At 38.6% G+C, this 20,184-nt stretch overlaps 1 protein-coding gene and 1 long non-coding RNA gene across 4 annotated transcripts in view; one reads left to right on the top strand and one right to left on the bottom strand.

The window, feature by feature from the left end:
- Positions 1 to 2,166: 2,166 nt before the first annotated feature.
- Positions 2,167 to 18,145, top strand: LOC148965150 (uncharacterized). The gene is made up of 3 exons (XR_016149784.1): positions 2,167 to 2,297; positions 10,427 to 10,507; positions 17,922 to 18,145. It is a non-coding gene; the product is annotated as an uncharacterized LOC148965150 (long non-coding RNA).
- Positions 2,742 to 20,184, bottom strand: part of ano2b (anoctamin 2b) — a 36,297-nt gene continuing 18,854 nt past the window's right edge. For all 3 annotated transcript variants that reach the window (XM_039667665.2, XM_039667666.2, XM_039667667.2), the window contains 11 exons: positions 18,720 to 18,794; positions 18,139 to 18,340; positions 17,432 to 17,543; positions 17,198 to 17,255; positions 15,750 to 15,850; positions 11,324 to 11,469; positions 8,352 to 8,504; positions 8,192 to 8,244; positions 6,761 to 6,942; positions 4,646 to 4,751; positions 2,742 to 4,122 (listed from right to left, as the gene is read on the bottom strand). In XM_039667665.2, coding sequence (XP_039523599.2) covers positions 3,754 to 4,122; positions 4,646 to 4,751; positions 6,761 to 6,942; positions 8,192 to 8,244; positions 8,352 to 8,504; positions 11,324 to 11,469; positions 15,750 to 15,850; positions 17,198 to 17,255; positions 17,432 to 17,543; positions 18,139 to 18,340; positions 18,720 to 18,794 — 1,557 coding nt within the window. In that variant the 3' untranslated portion in view covers positions 2,742 to 3,753. The remainder of the gene's footprint in view (positions 4,123 to 4,645; positions 4,752 to 6,760; positions 6,943 to 8,191; positions 8,245 to 8,351; positions 8,505 to 11,323; positions 11,470 to 15,749; positions 15,851 to 17,197; positions 17,256 to 17,431; positions 17,544 to 18,138; positions 18,341 to 18,719; positions 18,795 to 20,184) is intronic.

Raw genomic sequence — 20,184 nt, forward strand, 5'->3', positions numbered from 1 at the left:
GTGCATCGAGCAAAAAAGTTGTATAAGAAAACACAATAGCTTAACAGTGGAAATGTGCATGCAAAGCATAATTATCCAGAAAACACGCATGTAGCCTGGGAATTTTGAAACTCTGCAGGTGTCCTCTGTTAATTTAGTGATGCTGTGCTTCAGTTAGGCTTATCAAAAATCCTCCGCACATTAACAATGCATTGACTCCAGCATTTTAAGTGACCACCCTGTGCGTCATCTCACCCTAAGAAGGAATGCCCTGTGGGAGAGAGAGATTCAGGTTTGTCACAGATCTCATTCCAGGTTCCTTTCTCATCCCCATGTGCCGATGTTTAATTCAGAAACCAGCCTCTGACATCACAATCCTACCATGTACCAGCACGGCATTGCGTGTCTTCAACTAGAGCGAGAATACGTTGCAGTCAATCACAACCACAATATCACTGATGTAACTAATACTACGCTGTGTAGGCGGATGTTATGCATAACCAAAATAGAGAACATTTGCTCACCAATCAGTAAGACACAGAGAACCAATCCTAATTACCCGGTAAATCTGTCCCTGCTCTTGTTTCACTGCTGTGTGTGATGAATAAAGGCTTTGGAGAAGATTACATACAAACAAGATACTTCCATCCGGCCGGCAGCATGCAGCAAGTTGAATTGTGATTGTGCAAGAGTACACGCACTTGAAAACCGTTATTAAACCTTAAAACCCTAAGAACTCCAATCTGATTTTTCGTCAAGATTTTATTTCATTTTGAAAGAGGTCTTGTCATCTTTTTTGTTTAATGAAGCCAAGAGTATTACATCAACATTGGAAGAGCCAATGGATGTAGGTCAAAAGCTTGCTTGTTATTGTTTGCCTGATTTTGCAACAAATAGTGTAGCTTCATATTTTCATATTTTTCCCATAATATAGCCTATGTTTATTGTTATGATTCCTTTTTAGAAATTAAAATACATTTGCAAAATATCTCAGACCTTTAAAAAGTATTACAGTGTAGGCTATGTGGTGCAAGTAATATTAAAAAAATATAGAAATTACTTATTATATTAGGCCTTCTTATATTAAAGAAATTAATATACTATTCAGGTAGCAACAGTATTAAAAAGTGATTTTACTGAATTTTTATGGGTTTAAAATAAAAGCCTTTTGTTATTAGAGACAATTAAAACAACTTTGTTCATCAAAACCTCCATCATACGTTTTTGACAAGCCAAACAAGTCAGTCTCTGAGAAACAAAATAACTAATTTCCAGAAAATAAGTAACTAACTGTGCAAAAAAGCGTTTCTTTATGCCGAACGCCACGTGACCAAACCGGAAAACGGGTCTCATCGCATCCGCTTTTCAGAGAAAAGTGTCAACGGCCGTCAGGATATCTATGGATTTTTAAGGTAATCAGCTAACCTACCTAGTTCACTTTGTTACTGGCGTTTTATTCCATTTAAATATCTAAACGTTACTGTGAAAAAGAAAAAATATAAAACGTTTAAATATCAATCTGCACATGTGAGGGACATTGGTTATGCTAATCTTTGCTCGCTCCTTTTAAGTTAACGTTATCTTGAGTAAAACCGCACACCCTTGGGCATCAATCACTTCACTGAATACTTGGCAGCTAAGAAATAAATAATTATTACCTTAGGGTCCATCTGCTTTCAAATCCACATCATTTAAAATATCACAACATCGATGTCTGTCAAAAAAAAAAAACGTGCACATGCTACACATTTAGCTAGGCTACTCAAAGCAGAGGTCCAGCGAGTCACGCATTTCCTGGATACCCACACTACTGGATGTTTTCAATAATTGTCTATACTTGGCTTATCTTTTTGGCAATAGATGAACTGTTAAATGAGTGTTCTTGAGACGAGTCCCTCCAATTTTTACTTTCATATTCTGATGTAATAAACTTTACAGATGATTTTTATGACACGATTTGTTACATTTAATAACCCCTTAGCAAATTTTGAATTGTATATGTTTATGTATGTTTCAAGTCATGTACACTTACTCATAAAGACTTAAGTCATATCAGTACATTTTTAAAAGCTAATAATTGAAAACTTGTCTCAGTAATAATTTCTGATAACAAAAAAGGTATTTCAAACATTGCATCACTTAATGAACTTATTTTGTTTTTGCCTGATGTTGGATTTATCTAGTGTGAGTTGTCAACTCAGACTGCCGTATCAGCCTGTCCAACTTTCATCTACGTAGCAACCAGTAGAGGCCGAAGGGGGTGAAAAAACACGCCTCAACCATACCCGTCAAATGAGATGGCCATTCAAGCTGGGCTGGTGAGTTGCTCGGTGGCAGTCCTCTGGACTTGAGCTGCTTAACTTTTGCTCATATCTTATGCCTTTTAAGCTCTGGGAAATACAAATATTTGTGTATATCTTTCAGCCTGGTTTTGTAATGACACTATAAAGCACATAGGATAGACTTCATGGTAAATGCCAAGATCTTAATCCTCTTGAATTGTAAAGTCCAGACCTCGGGGATAAGTCAAATGTGGCTCTGGGGTGAAAACACACAAAAAAAGATCAAAATCCTGCCGTGGTAAATCTGAAAAAGAGAATAGAGAAGCAGTGTCTACTGGGTAAAGCTAGCTTTGTTAAGCATCATCAGGGTATTACAAACAACATGCGCAGCTGCTAGAAGTCAGGAACACAAGTGAATTGACCCCGCGGGACTCGTAGCACAATGCCTTGAGGGGAGAAAGAAAATCCACAAGCGCATAATTGGGATTAAATATTTATTCTTCTTGCATGAGTATTAAGTCCTATGAGGCATAGTGAATGATGACTTGATGGCCAGATGTTGGCACACAACATCTATCCATGTTTCCTCCCTGGATGACAGTAACCCCCCTTCAACCTTCCCACACCAGTGACGGCAAATTCATGGGATGATTACAGATGACATGGCACAAAAAGACCAGCTGCTCCACAATCATAAATACAGCGAATGCTATGTGTGATCCCAATCTACAGCCCCACAGTTTATCAGAAGGAGGCGTAGCATAAATATATGGATTGACAAACTTGAGTTTAATTACACATTGCCTTAATGTGATACATTATGAGAGGGCTGGGACGTTAAAAAGACAAAACGCCACACATTTTACAGGATACGTCGCATTACCACATCGTAATTGTGTTCTTTGCACCTTAACTTACTAACACGCATCATAGTCTTTATTCACCCAATTGATGAGAACAAATACAGCCTACAGTGGCGCTGTTACCTGAGAAAATGAAGGGTTATTATTTGCCGTTATATGCTACATCTCGTGGACAATGTGCAAAGCAGTTTGCATTTGGACAGCATGTACAGATTACGCAACGTCACCAAATGTGTGCTGCTCTTTGTGAGTTTGTCCCGACAAACATCCTCGTTCAAGAACAGGTCAAGGAGAAAAACGTTCCAAGAGGATGTGAGACCCGCTCGTGTTCCTGCGCTCAACGAACGCCAATGCATATGGAATGAACTGCATCTGCAAGCGGTCCTATTGAAGCTCAAGTGTCAGATGTCCCTTAAAACGCTAGGAACATCTGTGTGTTTAAAAACCAGACGTGGAGCCTGTAGACAGGCATTCAGACATACAGCTCAGAGACCAAAAGGAGTGACAACACCTGATTCCCAAAACTCTCAACACAGAGCCTCAAACTTCGGCAAATCCTCAAAACCAAGCGCTCAGGCACTGTTAAACACGCTCCACCGGTACACTCGTCTTCTCTCGCCCGACCTCCTTCACACGGCCGTGTGCTGGGTGATGTCGCTGCGGGGAGACATGGACATCTGGCGGGTGAATTGGCTGAAGCTTGCAGCTCGGGGACGGGTGCGGGGAGCTGTGGAGCCCGGGGACGGGGCGGAAAGGACCGGTCCAGGGTGGGTTTCCTGAAGGGGCAGCGAGGTCTGATCCGACACCTGCACCTCATCCTGCTGCTCTTGGGTCAAATCTTTAGAGAACAGGCTCTGGATCAGCTGCAACTTCTCCTTTTCCTCGTTTAGGAAGACGTCCACCAGAAGAGTCTTCTCCTTCTTAAGCTGCTCGCTGATGTTTTTGGGCACGTCCGGGATGACCCAGGCCACCAGCATGCTCATGGTTATCACCAGGTTCTGGAGGAGTGGAAGAACACGTACGTTTATATATACATTCATGGGTGGGGAACAGGAGACGATATATTGTTGTTATTTATTTTCTAGCCCCTCTAGCAGCTTCACAGCCTTGGTCACTATGTACTTTGAAACAATGCTGAAGTTGAATGACATTTCATTTTGGACTGAACTTAATGTTTAATTGCATTTCAATAGAATTAGTTTCCACCCACAAATGCTGACTGCACGACATTTCTAATGAGTTACAGCACTTATTCTGACCGCCATACAATATAGACTATTTTTCCTAACGTGCAAAGGCTGCATCATTTATATGTGGTTGAACGGAAGAACGTAAATGTAAAAGCCACACAATACCTCAGCAATATGAGATTGCTGAGGTATTGTGTGGCTTTTACATTTATGTTCCTCCATTCATACTCTTTTTTTTTTTTTTTTTTTTTCCTGGCGTTTGCCGGGTCAAACTGTTGGATGTTTTAAGAGCTTGCAGATTTGGGCATAATGGTAAAATAGTTGTTCGTACCTGGAACAATATAACGAAACCTAACCGAGCAGCTAGAACCGACCAGTACTGTTTAGAGAACTGGTACGCCTCAGTCGACCATGGCGGTTCTCTGTAGTCCTTGTATCTGAAATGAAAAAAGAACAGGCATTCCAAGTCTTTCTAGGTTAATTCATCTCCAGCGTGGTTTGCAATAAAAAGAAACAGAAAATTTAAAACACATGCTCAACACATGCTTCTTGAAGGCCACAAAGGGCAAAACAACACAGCAGCATTAATTAATTATGATGAAGATATTTTAAAGTGCAAAAGAAGGAACTGCATCCTTAACTATTTAATTGTGCATGTGGTTTTGACACTGACAACTGTTACTTTTAAATCGTTTAAAACCACAACCACAAAGGTGCAATTAAATAATATAGTTGTGGTAGGAGGAGACGTTCTTGGTCATATTTTGATTGGCGTTATTCATTAGACCAGGCTGTTCCCAAATGTTTTGATTTCCTCTATTGAATTATGAAAAGTAAACTGTGAGTCTTTAATAACGTACTAAAGACGTTGTTTTCATGGCCATATACAGTAATCTACGTGGAATGTGTTAGACTGCATGGTTTTGATTTCCTCAGACAGTCAGATAGCTTCATCTACAGTAAAGACACGGTTCTTGGGGTGAAGTCCTTGTTTGGTTATACTGGTCCAGAAAGGGCAAATATGGTGCAGTAAAAACTTGATTTGTTCCCCAACTCTATTTTAGAACACTGACAAGCTTGCTCTCTTGCTCCCTCTCCATCTATCTGTCCTCTTCACAAACAGACTGAGGGTCAAAGGAACCCAGACATCAGATTACCACTTCTCTTTGGTCCAAGTAGCTGTCCACCAACAAACGAGCGTAATCTCGTTCTCAACTGCTTGGAGCAGAAAAGCAGACAGGTTCTGATAAAAGCACTTTTCTTGACATGCGTCTGATCTGTGTTGTGAAGGCCGCCCGAGATAATCGAAGCAGTGGTGAGATCTCACACGTCAGTCCCATCAAGAAGTTTCTCTCCATCTCTCTTTCTTCCATTCTGCTGCCGGATATGATTTGGGCGTGAGGGTTAAATGCTGTTTGTTTTTACGATCTTAACAAAAGATAAATCTTTCCAGAGAAACGATGAACAGAATTACTATCATTATCAACACAAGCAAACAGCACTGGCTTCATTAGAAAACTTTTTTTTTTTTCTCGCATTAAGGCCCACGTGGAATCTGTGCACGATTTTCCACATTTTCTGCTTTGACAGTGGAGGAAAATCTGCAGAATTCTGTGGAACAGATTATTGTAAAATGCATTATTAGTTGTAGCTAAATATCTGGTAACATTAGTTAACTACATTAGTTACCATAAACTAACAATGAACAATACTTACATTTACTAGTCTTAATGGTAATTTCAATGTTTGTTAATACATTTTTTAAATTAAAAGTTGTATTTGTTAACGTTAGTTGCACTGTGAACTAACACAAACAATTGTATTTTCATTAACTAACACTGATTTTTTAAAAATATCTATTAAATATACGTTAGCTAATGTTAACAAATTAGTCCTTATTGCAAACTATTAACTATAAAATGAAACAAAAAGTTTATGTGAACGACAGCCAAATTCTGCAGAAGTCTATTCATTACCAGGCTCACAAGAATCCTCTGACAGTGTAGTAGATTTCCAAAGAATCGCATGTGCGTGTCTGTTTGTTCAATATATTGGTGGATTTGTGCTTTCGGCTTACTAAAGAACTGACAAGCTACACTTCCAATTCACATTAAGTCGATTGATCCAGTTCTTCGTAATTCACCATTGAACTAAATACATCTGGATAGCCTGACTAACCTGGTCTGTAAAGGTGTGGAAAAATTTGATGAAGAATCTTGGATCAGTATGTTCAGACATATGTTTATTTCATATACGATTTACAAGGTGCTACGGCTCTTTATGGTCTGTGTACTGTCCTACGAAGAACCACTTTGATGTGATCAATCAGTGCTTGTTTAGGTTGGCTACAAATACTCTTTAGTTTTGAACTAATTACTGATGATAATGTTCACGGTTTTGTGGTTGGCAATGGATGTTCAATAAATTGTTCGATTTTTTTTCATACCTGCAGACTGTAATGTCTTTGCCGAGACTGGAGACTGAAGGCACAGTTCCAGGTTTAAAGTTGCTGACATTAAAGTAAGAGAGCGTGTGGTTGATGAAGCCGTGCATGGTCCCTGTCTCGCTGTATATGTACTGGTAGACCAGGCGAGGGATGAAATCTGATGTGAAGGAGATGACAAAAGCCTGAAATGATAAAAGAATCTGTAATTTAATTGCGAACAAGCAAGTCTCATTAAAGACATAATTTACCCATGACAAATTGGCTAAACTTGGCTGCCTGTGTGGTAGAAAGGTGAAAAAAAGAGAAATAGGGCTGTTGTCTTTCGTTTTATTAATAGTAAAACTTCCCATAATGCACTGGGCATGTTGCCATTCAAGGCCACTAACAGTCTGCTCCTATTGAATAGGCTTAACGAGAGTCATTGCTTGAGTAGGAAATACTACTTTGCAAACTTTTAGCCACAATGTATAGACTTGCATTACTCCAGGGTGCAAGAGTTCCAATGTTTAGTGGGAGTGAGTTATTTTGGGGTTTCCAGTAAATGAAAACAGTGGCTAAAGGCTGCAAATAATCATCAATCTGGAGAGAAGGTCGTGACAGAAAAGCTGAAAAACCTTTTCAAACTCGATGATAATGAACAGGGCCAAACGGAAAAACTGAAACTGAAAGAATCTGTCGGTCTGTAGTTTTCACAAAAGCCCTGTTGCTGTCAATAGTCCACCGAATGACATGTTTTGCATCACCCAGCAGACTTTTGCTGACAAAATTACAGGAATTTATTGGTCCTGGTAACACAGAGTAAGAGTAAACATTGTTCATTTACACATACAACTGTGATTTTAACAATGCAAACTTAAACCTTCAACAAACTTAAATCTTCAGAATCAGACCACTATGGAACACATGCAGTGCGGTATCTTTGATAATAGGTGTCATTTAATTGGATAAAAGAGCCAGTTTATAGCTGTAACATTAAACGAATACTTGATTTTTAAAAGAACAGCACAGCTGGACTGAATCAGATGTTGTGCTGCTGAGTAATTATGGTTTCCTTAAAGAAAGGTCAAAGAGAAGCTGAAAGACCTTTACCAGGTTTGCCATAAGGCTTACTTCTCATTTTGGGAACATCGCATCTATTAAAACAAATCTGCTTGGGGTTTAGCATTTAATTTTGAGACATGCATGAAGCAAACCGTAGGGTTGAGAGAACATCCGTGCAATGCTAGAACATAAATTGTGACATGAATCGATTTCTTCCATGAATAATGTGAACCCATGCATATAAGTCTAAATAATCTTGTTCATTTATCTAAACAATAAGAGGATAAACCCTGGGGTCTATATGAATCCCTGTATATAATAAACATTCCATTAAAATGATTTATATGACTAGCATATGGCAAGCAGCAGAGTTATATAAAAGAAACTCACATTGATGATGACTGAGAACTTTCCCAAACCACTCAAGATGTTGTACCAGATACCTGTGAGGAAAAATTTCAATTCAGAGGTTTAGTAGATCCAGGAGTGAGTCTGATTTAGAATGCAATAGTGAATTGTTGTGGTGTAAATATTGATATGAGATTTTCACCAATATCTTTGGCCCTCACGGCATCTGGCCTGCGAAGCTCAGTGACAAACTTCTTGGCGTCGAGGCGGATCTCGATGATATTGTTTAAGAGGGCGAAAAGCGGAGCCAGCGGGAATGAGGCCACAAAGAGCGACACAAAACCAAACTGAATGACTGCAGAATGGAAAACAAACAAACATGGAGATTACATGCGGAGACATTTGGATTACAAACTAGAGTTTGATTGATGTGCGTTAGAATGCAGTTCTCATGACTGCAGTCTGTAACCAGGTATTAAAGGGTTAGTTCACCCAAAAATGAAAATTAAGTCATTAATTACTCACCCCCATGCTGTACCAACCCCGTAAGACCTTCGTTCGTCTTCGGAACACAAATGAAGATGTTTTTGATTAAATTTGAGAGCTGTATAACTACCACATTGGCTGCCTAAGGGACTGGCTCTTGACGGCCCAGAAAGTCAATGAAGAAAATGTTTAAATATCCCAAGTGACTACCGTGGCTCAACTATATGTTTATCAAGCGACGAGAATACTTTTTGTGCGAAAAAACAAACAAAAATTACGACTTTATTCGACTATTCCTTTTCTTCCTTGTTGGCCTGAAACGAGACTTCCTTAGATTTCCACGACGCATGCGCGAGAATTGCGATCTCTTTCAACTACCTCAGTTCAGTTCTCGCGCATGCGTCGTGGAAATCTAAGGAAGTCTCGTTTCAGGCCAACAAGGAAGAAAAGGAATAGTCGAATAAAGTCGTTATTTTTGTTTGTTTTTTCGCACAAAAAGTATTCTCGTCGCTTGATAAACATATAGTTGAGCCACGGTAGTCACATGGAATATTTCAACATTTTCTTCATTGACTTTCTGGGCTGTCAAGAGCCAGTCCCTTAGGGAGCCAATGTGGTAGTTATACAGCTCTCAAATTTTATCAAAAATATCTTCATTTGTGTTCCGAAGATGAACGAAGGTCTTACTGGGTTGGTACAGCATGGGGGTGAGTAATTAATGACTTAATTTTCATTTTTGGGTGAACTAACCCTTTAAGATTTTGAAAATATAACTGTCGAGTCCTAACTATTAACTATGATTTGCCTCAATAAAATCCTAAGTAATGCTTATTAATAGTTAGTAAGGTATTTGTTAAGCTTATAGGATAGGATATGTATGATAAGACATTAATATGTGCTTTATAAGCACTAATAAACAGCCAATATCCTAGTAATAAGCATGATAATAAGCAACTAGTTCATAGTGAGAATCAGACCCTAAATTAAAGTCTTACTAAATATCCTTATACAATATGTTCACATATAGATTAAATAATTATTACAATGGGAAAACCACTACTAATGTGATATGGTAATTTTTCTAGAAACAAACTATCATTCTGACTTCTAACATTACCAGCACGGGTGTCAAACCCCAAGGTCATTATTTGTCAATCAACAACACATGGAACATAAGCCTTGTGGGAAACTGCATTTCCTTCTTTGGCTTGATTGACACATGGTTTTTTTTTTCTGTGCAGCAACCAAACAATGGTTTGAGAGAGATCAGGCTTGAGGGTATCCTACATAAACATCCATATGACTGAGTCTCATTCTCCTGCTCTCACTGAGAATATCTTTTACAGTGTGTAGGTGTTGATCTCCCACCAGTGTTATTAGGTCCTAAGTTCATCTTCAATTTCTCCCCAATTGTTTCTTTGATTCAAAGAGTCTCATAAGTGCTTTTACATAGTTTTACTTGGCAGTGGATCAAAGCATCCATGCATTTTTGAGAAAAGACAGGTTTTCTCACGCATATGTCGCTGAAAGACTGTTATGCAACTCGCAGGCACTCCAGGGACTAAACCGTCCCACATCAAACCACTCAATCAACAATAATCATAGGGAACCATAATAAACTCGGCAGATTATCACAGAAGATAGTGTTGTGTACCTGTATTAAATATTTATATAGCAAAATACATAAAAGAAAAACAAAACAAAAAAATTGTTTAAAGGAGAACTCCGGTCAATTTTAACTTTGAGCTAATTGTTTTACCAATGATACCAATGATATTCAATTTTTTACAGATGATATTCACCAATGATCGCGCACGTGAACTCGACAATCGACTACTGTGGGCTTCGACCGAAAACAGGAAGCAAAGAGAGGTATGTGAGCTGGCTGAATTAAAATCATTTTTATTCATATCTTTCACATCTACTGCAGTCAGATTGACTGTGGTCACTCTTAATAACACGACTCATATGGCTGTGCACTCGTAATGGCAAATTAAGGATGTTAAGAGGCCTAAAGCAGGTTTAGAATATGCCCCATTGAAGTCAACAGGGTGCGAATTTTAAAAAGAGGATAACACGGTGTAGGCAACACAGATTTTTGTCGTTTTTGTCTGTACTGACAGCACTCCAGATGTACAAAAAAATGAGCTCAATGTTAAAATTAACCGGAGTTCTCCTTTAATACAGAGCTGTTTCAAACTTGTTGAAAGAAAACTATTTTTTGCAAATGTGTCATGAAACATCGGCCGGTGTCTTGCGTTCTCTGCACAACTGGGTTGTATAAATGCAAGTTTAGATTGTTTTTCATATGTTTACTAGGCATTCAGATCTTTTGCAGACACTGTCACATAAACACTCAAACAAGTTGTGTATCACTGCAAGCCACATGTTAGCGAATGTAGGCCCTTTCCCGGTTTTAAACACAGATGTAAAACAAATGCAGGGGCTATTGGTCTAATTCACGAGCTCATTCATAGTTGTTACCCTTTAAACTGTTAAGAAACTCTAATAACAGAGTTTTAGCATCTTTCGTGAAACTCTGGTGCGTGTTAAATCCAAAGACCAAAGCATTCCTCTGACAACAAATTCCCACCGAAGGGGACAAGTTAAAGTAACCAGATGTTTTTTCACCGCACTTCACCCTGAGGACGCTCTACTTTCGCTTTTACACAGTTGAGTTTCACTCACTCATCTCCATGTATTCAGGTGTGAGTCCGTCAAAAGGCTCCAGGTCATAGTCCAGATGCCATTGTTGGCGGCGACCCGGCTGCTCCACAATCTCCTTGGGGTCCCGCTCCTTATCCTTTAGCGTGCGGCACAGCTTCTTCAGCTTCCTAAAGCGGGAAATGAGAGGGAGAAAGAGAGAGAGACAGAATGTAAACACACAAACCGTTGCTATAAACTTGACCTTGCAGCCAACATGATCCCAGATTTGATAGTGAGTCAAGTGTCAGGTTTGTTTCTAAGAACTGCATATGAATTTTATGCAAACACATGGCTCATCAACAAGATGTATGCTTTGTTTGTTTTTACTGAACTTTTATTGCTCATAAATAGAGCTGGATGTTTTTTTTTTTTTTTCAAAACCAAAGTGACTGCACTTTTCTTGTGCTACAAACTTACTTGAGGAGGTATTATTTTGGCTATATGTAAAGTCACACAGAAAACGTATATATTTGTGTGATATATACTGTGTATATAGGCTATACGACACAGAACGCCTTAGAACGGGCAAACATCACTAATTATTTTTTAGAAAATTGTTCTTATAACATCATATTAAACTTGCTTGTGGCTTCTGAGCTTTAACTTGATTTAAATAGAGTGCAGCAGTGCATGCTTACTTTTTCAGCGGCATTGCTTCAGGAGGTATTTTTTTGCATTCATTTTTACCATAGGGGTGTTTAAAAAGTCTTTGTTAAAGCATTATAAGCCATGGACCAAGGCAACCAACTTCAAGGTTAATCATAACATTACAAACTTTGAAGCAAAAAAAAAAAGCATTTGAAAATCAGACAAAAATAAAAAGGTGCAAGACTGTGTACTTAATGGCTTTAGTGAAAGAAAGAACTACAATCCCATGATGCATGGCAGCACAATCAAATTAAAAACAATGGAGAACCTCTCCTTTTTGATTGTTAAAAGCCCTTCTAGGGACTGGTGTTGCGAATTAGCCTTGGCTATAAACACTATGATACAGGCATCGGATTGTTCTTTATGTAATAATCGATGTTTTTTTGTATCTGTCCCTATTCAAATAAACAGTAAATAAATAAATAAATAAACCATACAACTATTCATTTTAAAATGTTAATTGTATATAGAAGATTAATACCTTTTAAGTTTATTGCAAAATATGCATATATATATATATATATATATATATATATATATATATATATATATTTGTTGTGTCAATTCAGGGTTACTTTGCTGTAGTTGTACAGAGCACTCCCAAACTACAGGGGGTATCCATGCAACAAAAGTTGGTGGAACCAACTTTTGGGGAAGTAGCTTTTGGGACTATATTTGCCTGCACACCCACAGAGAGAGCATGGCATTTAAATGTTTGTAGAGAGTTCAGTTGGTTCTCTCATTTATTCCTGGAAAAGGATCCTATGATTACAGCTCCTGATCATTCAAAGACGCAACTGGTAGGACAATTTATGATTGACTGTGTTTGAATATATTGAGTATATATACAAATATTTAAGTATTTTTGAGAGCGGTGTGAGATTGACTCAGGAACGTCATTCACAGTGAGTGGGTGGAGTTTTGCTGATCTCTACTCTATGATTGGTCTAATTGTCTGTACAGCATCGTGGCTAATGTACTGTAGTTTGTCACCCCGAATTCCACTGTCAAACAATATTATTTTAAAAGTAAGTTGAAATAATGCAGGATGATGGTTTGAACAGAAGCAAATTCCCCTTGTAGCTCACAGTAGGTCTGTCTTTAAAAGTTATAAGTTAAAAGTCAGTTTCCCTATGGAGAAAATGAATGGAGTTTTTACTTCAAGAACCCAACTGTTGCACTCTATTCCTTTAAGTGAATCAGTTCAGTGATAGCATGAGAATGAACTTGGTCAGATGTTTCATGATTAATTGGTTAATAAACCAATTAATCATGAAACCAGGGGCATACAGGAGACAGAACAGTTAATTTGATATACACATACTGTACGTAGAAGACTCAAAAGAACTCTCTGGAAATCTAATTATTGTACACATCTGTTCACTTGTTTTGTTTTTTACTTCAACCCACACAGACACAAGGCTGTCTGTTCCAGCTTGGTTACGTGGAAAAGAATAAAAGCAAAAAGAATGCAAATCTATACAGCAAATCTGTCGATTAGTCGAGCCATACAGAACGTTCTAGCACATTAAATCTCTCAATTCAATGCTAAAAACCAAGAACACAAACAGCATGACTGTAGGTCCTACATGTTTCTGTTACAACTCAAAAACACCAGACAGTACCTAAAAGAGCCAGTGGAGATCACAGGACGTTCATCAGTTGGTGGTGACACTAAATAACTGTGTTTGGAGCTATTCCACATATAAATACAACTTCTCTCGTAAACTTCTTATTAAACAGTTTGGGATTTCAGCAAAGAAAAGTTGGGTTTTAAAAACAAGGTAAATTGATATAATGACCCAAGTTGTAAAATTCAAAAGCTCAATGTCACTGGATATATTTCACCCTAAAAGCACCAAGCAAACATGCCATGCAATCACAACCACAACATACTTTGACCCCAGTCAAAAAGTGCACAGGCATCGCTCTGTGTTCAAACCTTTGTGTTTGGAGAGTCCTCATCAGGAGAACAAGTGCGGGAGCATGACAGCTCACGTTGGACTGGCCAAATATAGTGGACGAAATGGTCCGTGTGGCCCATCCGTCTATAGCCTATTAACACTCCCAATAAAACCCTGCATCTGCTGCATTATTTAGTCTTCAAAACTACAGCCTTTTCCAGCACATTACTTTTTAATGCTCGCCTTTGTATCATAAGTGCTTTCCTCCATCCGTGATAAAGCTCTCGTTTACCAGCTGTTGGAATGAATTTGCATTTGGGAATGTGCTAGAATGACACGCAAACCCCTACTGGTGGAAAACGACTGGTCAACTAAAACCGACCTAAAAAAAAAGATGAAGCACCCTTTTAAACATACAAGGCTCTGTTTTTAGCATGCACGTTAGTGTAATATTGTGGGATGGCATTGTCTGTGGGGAGATTAGATCTATTAAGTAGGTCAGGGATCTCGAGTCGTCGTGGTACGTTTCCACCAAAGACCACTTCTGTGCGTTCTCCCCGAAAAAAAGAAATTCAAGGCGAGTATTTATAGAACTTCACGGGAGAATGGGTTTGACATTGTTCTCCCCTCATGGGCCGTATTGCTTTTTTTATTTGCATTCTTAAATTAACTACTTAGTTCTTCTCAGCAATCTGAACAACCTCAGAGGTGAAACAGGATGATAGAAAGGTCAACTGCAATGACAATTTTGTGGAACATGCCAAAGACTTGTAGGCGCAGACTTTATACATGTTCACACACGGTTTACAACTAGAGTGAGGGCAAACAAGACAAGAAAGAGGAAAAACTGAGCTGATCTGAACTCTTGCTACTCTGCTGTCAATCAACTCACGTTGAGTTGCTGTTGTAGTCCGTAAAGAAGACGTATTTTGGTTGCATGCCACAAGAAACAAAAGGCAGGTGCCTTGAGTGTTTCTGGCCACTTTTACTTTCAATGAGTCGAGTGAGTTTATGTAAATGGACCAAAATGCATGACAATAGAGATAGAGGTTGAGATAAAATATGTAGTCATATGATGAATCATAAATAAAAAGTACTCATGTTTATCAGATAACTCGCAAAAAAACTGTGTTTCAGAATTGCACATATCAAAGAGATCTGTGTGGAAATGAAATGGATATAGAGAAAAAATAACACAAAGAATGAGCTGTAGCTGGTGTACTTGTGAAGGACGAGCAGAAATAATAGGTTAAAAAGGGATTTCCACAGAATGGAAGTCCACGACTCAGAGGTCCTTTCAGCCACCCAGGGGAAATCTCGTCCCAGATTTTTGCAATCGTTCCATATGCACAAGTATTAATGCATGCATGCATACCACATACTCAAGATACGTGTGATGATTTATCTCTCTGTGTTTACATGCTCTGCAAGTACAGACATTACTTAATATAACACCCAAATATCAGTCACGGTGATTTGCATTTTAACTTGTTCATTAATGACGTGGTGCGGCGCTTGTGCAAACATGAGAAATGAGACAGGAATCCAGTCTATTAGAGTACAAGGACGGGCATGCAAGCAAGTTTGCCCGTGTGCAAAGAGAGATTAAAATGAATTAAAGAAAGATAAAAAACAGCAAAATAAGACAGAAAGTCATGCAGGGATTGGAGTAGGCAGTTTGAGAGAAGCCCACCTTACAATCTCAGGATTTGCTGTACTATAACCTACTTTGGCAGGAGCAGTACGTTACTGTTTATCTGAAGGAATGATCTTTCTAAAGTTTCCAGATTGAAAAGCTATTTTGTTTAGTGGTAGAGCATGTTTTATGAGATCCACTGAGAGGAGCGGGAACCTACGGAATGCCAATCTCAAAGATGTTATTTTGAATAAGCTGCTTCCCCAACATGATGATACTGAGCTGGATGCAGAGTTCAATTAGACAGCCGCCAGGAGCACACTGGAAAGAAAAGATAAAATATATTACGACAGAGTCATGATGTTGAATAAAGTTGCACAATTATTATTATTATTTTATTTTACAGTCCAACTTGAAAATTACAATGCTACTATTTATGGGGTAACACTTTACTTGAAGGGGTGTGCATAAGACTGGCATGACACCTTGACATATGTCATCATGAATATGAAATAGGGGTTATGCATGTTTATGACAATTGTCATCAAGTGTCTTTCGCTCAATAATGACATTGTTTAAAATGTCTTTGTTATGACATCTTGACATTAAAGTAAGTTAAACAGTCATGTGGTAGGTTTTGACATTGGCTGTCATGAGGCCATTATAACTGTGTCATGAATATATTTTGTCATTAAAATGTTATAATGGCTTCATGACAGCCAATGTCAAAACCAACACCTGACAGTTTAATGTAATGTTAACCAATAAAGCTAGGTGGTTTCTTAAGTTTGGTAATGGGCTCTATGCATATTTCCGGTGAAGGATTAAGGATGCTCGATAACTTCCGCCTATCATAGAGTCCAATGCAATCCTGAGAATTTATATTGAATTTTATACTCCATGGGTATAGTAAAGAAACGTTAGTCACAAAAACAGACAAAACAGACACCCCTCGTTGTGTTTATGCTTCTTTTTAAAATTCTATTAAATAAACAATACTATATATAAAATTACATCTAAACGTATGAAAGTTTCGTTTCAAAGACGGGAGGACAGTAAATTTTGAAGACTCCGCCATAATCCCGTTTTCCTCGGTTTTCCTCCGCTTTAATCTCCCCAACCGGGATCTGACGAGCATCCTTGCGTCAAATGCGGAACTTATGCGTGCATATAGTCCATTAATCTGCTATGTCATGTTTATGACAGGTTGTGTTGTCTTAGTAATGTCAAGTTGTCATGACAAAGACTCTGACTTTGTCAAGTTGTCATAAACAAGACATCTCAAAGAATGTCATATTTGCTTAAAAAATGTCATAATTGAGCGAAAGACACTTGATAACAGTTGTCACAAACATGCATAAAACTTCCTTCTTATTCATAACATGTGTCATGTCATGATTATGAAGATGTCATGTTAGTCTTATGCACACCCCTTCAAGTAAAGTGTTACCATTTATGGCTGTCTTCCTTGCGTCATTTTCAAACCTTAAACCACTTTTATTTTGGTGGAAAACTTTTAATAAATGTTTCTCATTACAAGCGAGGATGGTTGGACCATTTGTGGAGATAAATTGCTTCCTTAGCCGTTTCAATGCAGCCCTAACATTGAACATGGTGTTGTAGTGCTAATCATCAAAAAGGATGCAACAAAAGACAAACCGTACTTACCTCTTCCATGCGGTAGTCATTGAAGACATAAACGTAGTCACCGGGGCGGCCTGCAAACCTGTAAAAAACCCATGAATAAGGGTCACAGGATATATCTCAACCCAAGAAAGGAAGTGTCAAGGGTCACATGCCTGCCTTATTTGAAGCCAGATGTTTCTTCACATTTACCAGAAGTTCGTGTTTGTGCGTTTTTCTCTTTCTGTTTTTGGGGTTGAACTTGATTGAACCACCTACCTCCCTTTAAAGAAGGCCACGTAGAAGATGGGTGCATAGGCATTCATGAACTTCAGGAGGAAAGCCTTCAGAATCAGACGCTCCTCAAAGTTGGTCTCTGTTTTAGGGATCTCTGCAGACACATTGATTAAATTATTTGGGATTTAGACAAATATGTGGATAAACTGCAGACAATTACAAAAGCTGGTATGGTTGCGTTTGGGCGGGAATTACATGTTTTCTGGTGTTTCCTAAATCTTCATCTGCCACAACAGATTACAGGCAGTGCCACATTGGTTTTGGCAATAAATTCATATTTCATTAATAGGCTCGAGAAAGAGCCCAAATTCAAAGTTTGGTAAAACATATTCAAGCATGAATGAATGGGTTTGGAAGTAGGTTAAAGCATTAGGGTGAGTAAAAATCAAAGAAGTACGGGGAAATCTATGTCTTATTCACGAGATGATAACACATGTTTTCTCCTTTTCCTTCCTTCCCTGCATTTCCCCAGAGACTCTCATTTATTAAAACGTCTCTTAAGGAAATCTCGGTGATGGCTAACTGACAAGAAAAGTTTCTCCAACATTCCTGGAGTGGTTTAAATCAAAGATTCATGCCGTGTGGGTGAGCGAATAGGGGAAGAAGGACATGTAAAAAAATAGATAAGTTGACTAAAGGTGATGCACATCAACAATACAGAGGCTGTAATATGGGTGGTCAAATCTCACCCAGTTCTGTGAGCCAGGCAGCCACCATGCCGTAGATCTCGTCTAGAATGAGGATGACCACCAGGTTGATGATGACGGCGGTGGCCGTGACGGTCACTCGGACGTTAGACTTGACATCTGGGTCTGGGCTCATTGCCATGAGGGCGGAGATGGTGATGCGGTAAATGATGACACTGAACACGGCAGAGCACGTCACTCCAAACTACAGGCAGAGAGGAACAAGAAGCAATGGATGAGAAATAAAATAAGGGCAAGAAACCATTGCATCAGACAGGAAGGATAAGACTTTCTTTTTAGGATGAAATGGAAAGCTTTAATTTGCTCTCAATTGAAAAAAACTGTCCTTTGTGACTGGATTTGTGATCCAGAGTCACAAATGAATTAAATAGAAAACTTGTAGTTTTACTTTATTGTACATTTTAAGACTTGTTTTGATGTGGTAGCATCAAAATAGATGATTAATTTGTATTGTTGTGTGTTATTCGAAAATTTCAATTTAAAATATTTTAAATGTACTAAAGTGCAAATATATTTGGTTTTAATGGAAATGACCATAAATTGAAACTATTTTCAAGAGTTACCATGAACAGAATGGAGGAAATGTTGATGAAATATCCAGGCAGCCTGTCCCTCCATGTTAACTTCTCGTGTCCAGTCTGTGAAGGGAGAGAGACATTTAAGGTTACTAATGGAAGCATGCATGCAGTTCACTGATTGAATGTGTGTGTTTCTGTTTTCCTTGGAGCTTTGCCTCTTTACTTTTGAGTTGCTTTTAGAGTGACTCAACTCTAGCCTATAAGGAGGAATAATTCAGCTGCCCACTTGTAAAAACATGACAACATTAAGGCGGCCATTAACACCTGGCCTTCCTCTAGAGCGAGTACTGTACATTCCGTACATTCAAGTGATAGATCACATCTCCAAAACATCCGGCCAACACGGAAGACCTATTTCAGTGACTAAAACAACTTGAGTGCCTGCTTTGCATTTAGATCAAAATCCTCATCAAGCCAAAAACAAGAGGCAGCAGTGGAATGAGGGTGGTCTTTTCCCACCGAGATTAGTCCCCAAAATTTCGACAGTAGTCAAAGCATATGTTCCTCTTAGGAATGCATGTTACAAACAGCGTAAAAATGGATTCAGCTTAAGTTCTGAGGAAGAGAGCGAGATTAATTAGCAGGCCACAGGAATGTTAAGAGGCAGCTTATGTGCACGTCTTTCAAGTCATAAAAAATGTAATGGCAAAATCCCATTATAATCGTGTTTGACAAACCTACTGAGAAAATTTTTTAAAGTAACAAGTGCACATCTAGTTTTCTCTACTTCGCCTGTAGCTATTGTCTAACCTCAAAAGTGATTGATTTAATGTTCAACGTTCATTTGTTCGCTGTTGATTCTAAAACAAGTTGAGGTTATAATCGAGCACAGCGTCAGTTCACAGGCCACGTAGGCATAGGCTGCCTGGGAAATATGCTTAAACTGCTCGCAACCCCCCCACCCTGACCGCTATAAGTATCAAGCATTTTTCTGTGCACCCTTTGGCTGTCGTCTTTTTTGTTACGGACATCATCATGAGAGACACACCCTTCCTCATAGCAAGCTACGTATACAAGCTACAGTTTATCTACATGTTAAACCACGGCTTAAGGACATTACTAACTGTCTTAATTATCTGTATATTGCTCAAGCCAATGGTTCCATAGGGGGGGTTAATGCTAAAGCTTTGCATGCCATTAATTAGGGAGCAACCCATAAGGAACCATACCACCAAAGATAAATTGTGTTCAATAAACTCAAGCAAACTTGCCAAAGTGGTCCCATCTGAAATGCTGCTAAGCTAATGGCTCCATTCTCTAAAATGGAACACAAAGCAGATGGTGAATGTCATTTCACCAAGTACATGTTCCTGGATCAACATCTTTGGGGATAGATGGAACTATTTCTGATACTATTCAGTAATGAATAAAACATTTTCAACTTTGTTGCATGCATTCTGGGATCTGTGCAGGATATATTCAATGCTGCAGAATTAGAGTCTGGCTTGGC

The sequence above is a fragment of the Pimephales promelas genome, chromosome 24, assembly GCF_988280905.1.
Source record: "Pimephales promelas chromosome 24, fPimPro1.hap1.1, whole genome shotgun sequence".
NCBI classification, from domain to species: Eukaryota; Metazoa; Chordata; class Actinopteri; order Cypriniformes; family Leuciscidae; genus Pimephales; species Pimephales promelas.